Below are 7,860 nucleotides of genomic sequence, written 5' to 3'. Positions count from 1 at the left end.
GCTTCTGAATAATGTTTACTCATACCTTTAACCATATTGAAGGATATGTTTCCATATGCTGGATACAGATAAATCATAAAATGATATGACTTTTCAACCAAGTTTTGCATAACTTTATTAAAGTCCTGATTAGCCTTTTACAGGCTCTTATAGTTCATTTCCCCAATTTTTCAATTGTTTGTCGTAGTATTTGTTACCCAATCTATTTGAAGAAAGGAGAAAGACATGTTTTACAGCGGAATAAATACAGAAGGATATCTGCCGTAAACTATGCGAGGTTTTACGGTAAAAGGGGCGGGACTAAACTTTAACCAGGAAGTTTACAACGCCGCTCCATGTTTACACATGTTTGCGCGTTCACGTGGAGTAGATTTTCACAATTAAAATGTCCTCAAAGAAAAATAAAAGCAAACCGAAAAGAGGGAGTGAAGGGGACAGCTCGCTCCTGTCGAAGGACGGCTCTAATGACTCCTCCAGCCCGCAGACGCCCGGCCACGAAGGAGGAAGCTGCAAAGGTTTAAACAGCAACACGTTCACTGTCATCGATTTCATTGATAAAGGTAAGACTTGGGGGCATAAACACACGTTTATCAGGCTTTGACGCGTGTCGCGTTTGTAAATACGTTAAGCAAACGAACCAACCTGCAGCATCAACAGTGTGGAGTGTGTAACCCGCCTGGCCCCGGTTCACTCAGTGATGCTGACATGCTTTTCCAGCTAACCGTTTCCACTTGTTTCCTCTTCTGCAGGAAACGACACAGACACCGTTTTATCTCAGTACTAGAGTGCAGATTACACTCAGAATGAGATAATCACTGCGTTGTAGTGTCAGTGTGCAAGATTACCATCAACCACCAATCTTGTAAAATGTTGCATTCTCTGCCATTATCAGAGCAGGGGTTGGATTGCCTTTAACTTTTAATGTAGTTGGTTTGCAAAATGAAGAAAGCAGTTTGTCAGTTTCTATTCAAAAGGTGTGATGAGATGGTAACAAGTTGTATACTGTTGTATGAGCTGCTCAATAGTTGGACCAATTTTGACACCAACAACATTTAGGCAAATACTGCTTTACTTGTATTTAAGTGTCTGCATGCGGGACATTTATTAATTATGTGATTTCCTGTCAAATGTTCCTCACAGCTGATGACAAGACACCCAAAAGTTGCAGATCAACTTTAGCCCAACTGAGCCTCAACTCGATGAAGTCAGCCGGCGTTTGCATCGGGAGACCAGTCCTGCTGACCAGTCCGGCGGGTCAACAAGAGGTGTTCTCTCTTCTGCTTTTCTTTAAAAAGCCATTTTAAATCTCCACTGAATAATAACATAGTCATTTTGGTTTGTGTTACTGTCCTTCCTCACATTGACTTGCTTGTATTCACTGGTTCCTCTGTCCTACAGGTGTGTTTAGGTTGGCCGGTTGCCACCTTCCCTGGGGGGAAAGTAGGTCTTCAGAAATGTGCTCAGAAGAACCTTGGAGTGAAGACGGGTGACCTGGTGATGCTGCATCCACTAACGGGTCCTCTGCTTCAGGCTCAGGAGGTGGTTCTCTCCAACAGGTAACAGTCATCTGGTTCTCATTGACGTAATACATGTTAACATATCATAGTCACTTTTTAATCATGTTATACTACTTTATAGTCATTGTACACAAAGTTGCTAGTTCATCAGGCACACCCAGCTGCAGCAGTAGCAGTCTAATAAAACAGCAATACATCATCAAGGTTGTTAAGATCGGTTTGTGTTGAAACTTTTGTTTAGACGTGTTGATTCAACTTTATTTCGGAGGCTGTAGTTTGTGGTGCTGTTGGATTTAATTGATATATGCCAATGTTTTTCTAATATTTTCCCACATCTATTATCAATGATGGCAGACTAAATATGCATTTATCACATAAACACTGTTTGAAATCATAAAACTGCATGAACTTTATTCATGTATTCATGAATATCTACCAATGGAATTGTAAATAGACAGACAGACAGACAGACAGACAGACAGACAGACAGACAGACAGCCCTCTGCTCTGACAAAGCATTTTGATTGTACGACACAACCTTATGTTGTGTTGCTCAGGTATATGCTGCCATCTGCTGGTGGCGCCTTATAACTGCAGTTCAAATGCAACTACCAATTAGTTTGTCTAGATTTCATTTATCAATCTTATGCATCTATTTGTTATAATGTATATCTACACACATTTGTTTTAATATTAATTTTTCACATTTATTTTATGATCCTTGCTTATAATTATATGTTAATGTTTTGTAACCCATATTTTGTGTTCTATGTGATGCTACTTCTATCATAGAGATTTTCATTTCTGTGGGGTGCTCTTCCCGGTTATATGAAAAATGTCTAGTTATTTCAGTTAATTCTCACAAAAGTATAACTTTCGCTCAGGTCAAAAGATGACACACTAGAGACGGACGAGTTCAAGAACTTCTTTCTGAGGTCTCTGGGTAAGTCATCCTCTCCTTCACACTGTCACATGTTGGTCGTATGTCAGGAGAAAGCCCTTCTGGACTCGTAGGGGATCCTAAGATTCAATTCTGATTCTTGGTGATTCGATTCAGAACGGATATTTCATTCAAAACCTCAATAGATTCTCAATAGACCAAGTAAAAAGATGGGAACTATTTCCCTCCTCTTATGATCAAACTGACCAAAAATACAAAGAAAAGTACGAGAATGCACCTTTTATTAATTATAATAATAATAATAATAATAATAATAATAATAATAATAATAATAATAATAATAATTTGGAACTTCTTCCTGTATGATAATAATGGAAAGTTTTATTTAATTTGCCATAGTATTCTGAATAAAAAACAGTACTTTTAGAATGTATATGAACACTATATGCTGCTGTTTTGGTTTGTACTGTTATCTTGCAGTAAATGTGAATTTTTTTTCTTCCTTTTTTCCATTATCACGGGTCATCCATGCACCTCAGACTCCAGGACTGAGAATACTGTGTCCTTGTTTTGAATTGCTGTTTATGTTAAGTTGTCGTCCAGACTGGCCTGTTTCCTTTGGTGGAATAACTACTGGTTTGTCTGTCTTGGGCCAGTTGGGAACATCATTTTGCCAGGAAATGTCGTCTCCCTGACCTACTTCGGCCGGTCATGCAGCCTCCGGATCGAGACCATAAGAGGGGAGGATGGCGTCACCCTCCACAGACCAGCTCCTCCCCCGGGACTGGGTCCTGACACGGAGGAGTCCTCCGTGATGAACTCCTTACTGGACTCCACCTCAGCCGACCTCTCCATGCAGCTCAGCTTGCTCACTGTGGATGACAACGGCGCTGACGTTGCACCGAGCACGCCTGGAGAGCCGGGCCCTGCAGCCAGCACCCCACGGCGCCCAGCCCAGCTCCCTTCTCTCTCCTCACCCCCTGCTTCCTGCAACTTGTCCTACAACTCCCAGAATCCTCCTGCAGGGCCAGCAGAGGATGCTGTCAGTCTGGAGAGCTCACTTTGCTCAGAGCAGGTGGAGAAAATCCCCACAGCCCCCCCTGGTGGTGCACAGAGTACTGACACCTTCTACTGCCTGTCCTCCTCCACTAAAATCAGTTTTGGAGACAGAGCTGGGCGGGAGGATCCAGATGCAGAAGCTAAAAGGTCAAAGATCACATACAGCATGATTGGCGGGCTCAGCAGCCAGTTGGATGTCATCAGAGAGACCATCGAGCTTCCTCTGAAACACCCTGAGTTGTTCTCTAACTATGGTAGGTCACACAGCGCCATGTTGTCCCACATAAGTGTAGTGGAGACCATATTTCACATCAAATATAAAATGACTGTTTTCTATGAAGGGATCCCACCTCCCAGAGGAGTACTTCTGTATGGCCCCCCCGGCACAGGAAAGACTATGATTGGACGAGCCATAGCCAATGAGGTTGGAGCTCACATGACGGTGATCAATGGCCCCGAGATCGTGAGCAAGTACGTTCAAATTGCTTCCAGCTAATGCAGTATGATATATGTGAATTTAGTGAAATAAGTAAACTAAATAGAAGTAAACTGCAACAACAGAAGACTGAAAACAAGAATAAAAATATAAAGTGTATGATGTAATAATAACACCAGTACTACAGTAACTATAAGTAAAATGCCTTTAGTGGAATAATAATAAAACAATAAACAATATTTCCCATGATAATAAAAAAAAGTTATATTGCACATGATATTGAAATGGGGTATTGTACAATGTTGAAAAAGTGACATTTTTCATTCCATTTTCAGATTCTACGGTGAAACGGAAGCCAAACTCAGGCAGATATTCACCGAGGCGTCTCGGAGGTAAACGTTCATCGTAAATATCCTTTTCTGTTCACGCAAATCTCAGAATGTTTTCATCTGGGCAGTAAGTTAGTCGTCCACTAATCAGCAGATCGGTGGTTCGATCCCCAGCTCCTCAGGGACTGAACCCCAAATCGGTGCCATCAGTGTGTGTGTGTGTGTGAATGAGTGTTTGGATTGGCAGGTTGCATCACAGCCTCTTCCATCAATGAATGAATGAATGAATGTGTGAGTGGTCCAGAGACTGGAGACCAGAAAGGTGCTATTTAAAATGCAAATCCATTACCCATTTTGTTATATATTTTGTAATAAATTTCATTTATTATATTATATTTTAAGAAAGCGCTCACCTGATGGTACACATGAAGCCGTCGTACTGGTTTTGGATCCCACAGACGTTTTTATAAACGTCATGTAGAGTGCTGGTGGATAACTTGTCTCACGTTTTAATTTGATCCAAAGACAACCTGCCATCATCTTCATCGATGAGCTGGACGCTTTGTGCCCGAAGCGGGAGGACGCGCAGAATGAGGTGGAGAAACGAGTGGTTGCTTCTCTCCTGACCCTGATGGATGGGATCGGTTCAGTAAGTGTCCTTTTTACTCCTCTACCATAAAAACATGATGGTTAGGTTAACACCTTTCATAGGACTTGCGATTGACCACTTTTATGAGTGGCAACATTTTAAAATGAACGAACCAAGAGCAGAAAACATGAACTTGTATGAACTTGTCCATAGGTCACTTCCTGAGCAGATCTCATGATCAGCAGATTCATGTAATAATAGCTTTTCAAGTCATGTGGAAATCACATTTTCTTCATATGCTTCCACACCACAAACAAAGCACACCAGAGACGGACCTTCTCAGGCGGTCTTGGGTCAGTTCTTTGGTCCACACCTGGGTTCAGCTTCCAGACCAGCCCAAAGGAACAGCACTGACGGTGTGAAAGCAGCCATAACTGTCCTAAACCCAGATATTCAGTTTGCTATTAAGAAGACAGAAATGTGTCATCTTGTTAAACACTGGACCATGATGGCCACTTCTCTCTGTGTCCTTTTCCCACGATTTCCTCAGTTCTTAGAGCATGAAATGGTACATTCTTCTCCTTCTTCCATCCACCGTCAGCATCATTATTCCAAGGAAGTGTGCTTTACATTGACCAACACTTGTTCGTCATACACATGGATGAAGAAAGTGGCTTTCTGCTGCAGCACGTGTCTCCGTCAGGAAATATCCTCATTGGAAATGCAGATTGTCATGCAGAAACCATCTCTGCAGGCTGGATGCCCTTCAGACACTGTGGGCTGTGTCTCCGGGGCGTTGTTTGTCCTCCCAGCGCTCAGTCAGTGTATGATGAGAAAAAAGATGGACACACACACACACACACACACACCCAATGGGAGCCTGGGAAACAAATCACCTCAGGTTGCCATGACCTGCCAATTTGGCACCACTTTGTCAGCAAAGTACATCTCCATGAGCCCCGGCAGCCTTCACTGGGATCGGTGATATTACACAGATACACCTACGCCCTGCCGGCTCCCCGCTCCTGTCTGTTTTCCAGATGATCCAAGGTCATCAGTGCTGATTGGTTGTGTGTGGAATGTGGATAAAACACTTCCTGCTCCTCAGCATTTTTGCTCGCACTGTAATTTATTTGTGTTTCAAATCTGCCTGCGGTTTTGAAGGGTGGAAAAAAAATCTCTCATCTTGCAGTCAGACCACCCCGAGTAACACAAGACCGACACAAGTTTAGCATCATGCTGGGGTCGAGTCCTCTCTCCGAGGCTCTGATTATGAAAAGTTAAATAGAAGTCTGTTTTACTCAGCTCCCAGAAAGTTGATATTGATGACTCAAAGCAACAATTTGCATGTAATTCCTGGTGTAAATCTACACCAGCACCGCAGATCTACCAGTGGTAGCTTGAAATGTACCAGGCGTCATCCATCATGACTTCTGATGGTTTTGAAAAGCAGCCTCGTAGTTACCACATAGCTGTGTAACTACAGCTTCAAACCAGACTGTGTTGTAACATTAGCACGACTGGAGCATTAACATAATATGTTAACATGTGAGCTGCGTCAAGATGGCCGAGTCGTTAAAGCTACAGTTGGTAACTTTAATAATTTTGTCATGTTTGCTCAAACTGGCACTCAAATGAAAATATCTGCCTCCTATTAGCGCTCCGAATGTGAGTCTCTAACCATCGCTGCTGGTTAACTCTGATCAAACAGTTAAACTAGGCAGTTTAGGCCACATATTTTAGTGGCCTGTTTTAAAAAAATAAATAAAAATAAATAATAATCGTCGAGCTAAAACCAAGCAACGCCCACCAGCTGGAGCACACATTCTCATTTCTAAGCTAAACACTTTTTGATCAACACTGCCTGGTTTGACAATTTGATTGGAGTTCACGAGCTTCATGAGCCGTGATTGACGGCTATGTTAGAGATTCCTCGACTCTGATTGGTTGTATTTCTTGGGGCTCGATGGAATCTTTCAAACGCCTTTAGGAGACTAACCGGAGGCAGATGAACCAGATCTCTTCTGTCTCATGTTCTACTGTCATGATAAAGTGCATTTGCTCAAAGTGCATTTGAGCAAATATGCCAAAAAAGTTATTTTTTATACTGTAGCTTTAAGACACGTATGTACCAGATAACGTCCATTTTGATGCTTCACAATGTGATCTTTTGGTCTTTGTTTCAAGGAAAGCATTAACGCACGATAACCAGGACAAGACTGATCTCTGCTCTCTTCCCTGTCCTTCCAGGAGGGTCACTCAGGTCAGCTGTTGGTCCTGGGGGCCACAAACCGGCCCCATGCCCTCGACCCGGCCCTGCGCCGACCAGGGCGCTTTGACAAGGAGCTGGAGGTGCGTATGACATACTGTTACCCTGCAATGTTCCATGAAGCACCCCTTCTGTTTATGGTTTGGGGTTCCTCAAGGTTCCGTCTTGGGTTCCACCACATTTACTTTGAGTGTAAATGAAATGTTCAGTTCTTCCCCTTCATAGTTCTATTGATTTCGTGATGGCAGGTGGGCGTTCCGAGCGCCGCGGAGCGTGCAGATATTTTGCAGAAGCAGCTGAACTTCGTACCGTGCAACGCCACCGCCGAGGAGGTGACGCAGCTGGCCGACGCCGCCCATGGATACGTGGGAGCCGACCTGGCAGCTGTTTGCAAAGAAGCAGGCAAGTAAACAAAGTCCTACTGTCATGTTGAGATTTAAAACGCTTCCCCTTCCTCGCTCTCTTCTGGGCCACATGATGCTCAAAATGTTGGCAAACATTTCTGTTGTGACAAAGTCATAAATCTATATCATAAAAATGCCACTGAAACCAAGAACATCCACAACTACTCCGAACAGTCGTGCTGTTCTTTGCATTGTTTCCATCTTACCGAAACCAACAAAATATGGGAAAAACCAAAACAAAGTCACACATGCCAGCTGGCCCAAATATGCTATCCGACTGTTGAAGTCTGTTTTGCCTCATGGGCTCAGGCATCTTACCAACAAACAAATAACATACAAACAATAGTTTGTTGTTG

At 43.0% G+C, this 7,860-nt stretch overlaps 1 protein-coding gene across 1 annotated transcript in view; it reads left to right on the top strand.

Moving 5' to 3' along the window:
• The first annotated feature begins 309 nt into the window (after positions 1–309).
• The window catches only part of afg2a (AFG2 AAA ATPase homolog A), a 109,456-nt gene continuing 101,905 nt past the window's right edge, over positions 310–7,860 (top strand). Inside the window, exons 1-10 of the mRNA XM_084010367.1 lie at positions 310–560; positions 1,141–1,265; positions 1,399–1,556; positions 2,402–2,460; positions 3,075–3,731; positions 3,819–3,948; positions 4,249–4,305; positions 4,768–4,891; positions 7,082–7,183; positions 7,349–7,502. Coding sequence (XP_083866493.1) covers positions 386–560; positions 1,141–1,265; positions 1,399–1,556; positions 2,402–2,460; positions 3,075–3,731; positions 3,819–3,948; positions 4,249–4,305; positions 4,768–4,891; positions 7,082–7,183; positions 7,349–7,502 — 1,741 coding nt within the window. The 5' untranslated portion in view covers positions 310–385. The remainder of the gene's footprint in view (positions 561–1,140; positions 1,266–1,398; positions 1,557–2,401; positions 2,461–3,074; positions 3,732–3,818; positions 3,949–4,248; positions 4,306–4,767; positions 4,892–7,081; positions 7,184–7,348; positions 7,503–7,860) is intronic.

Source organism: Eutrigla gurnardus, assembly GCF_963514095.1.
Source record: "Eutrigla gurnardus genome assembly, chromosome: 5".
NCBI lineage: Eukaryota > Metazoa > Chordata > Actinopteri > Perciformes > Triglidae > Eutrigla > Eutrigla gurnardus.
This window is presented reverse-complemented; position numbering and strand designations above follow the sequence as displayed.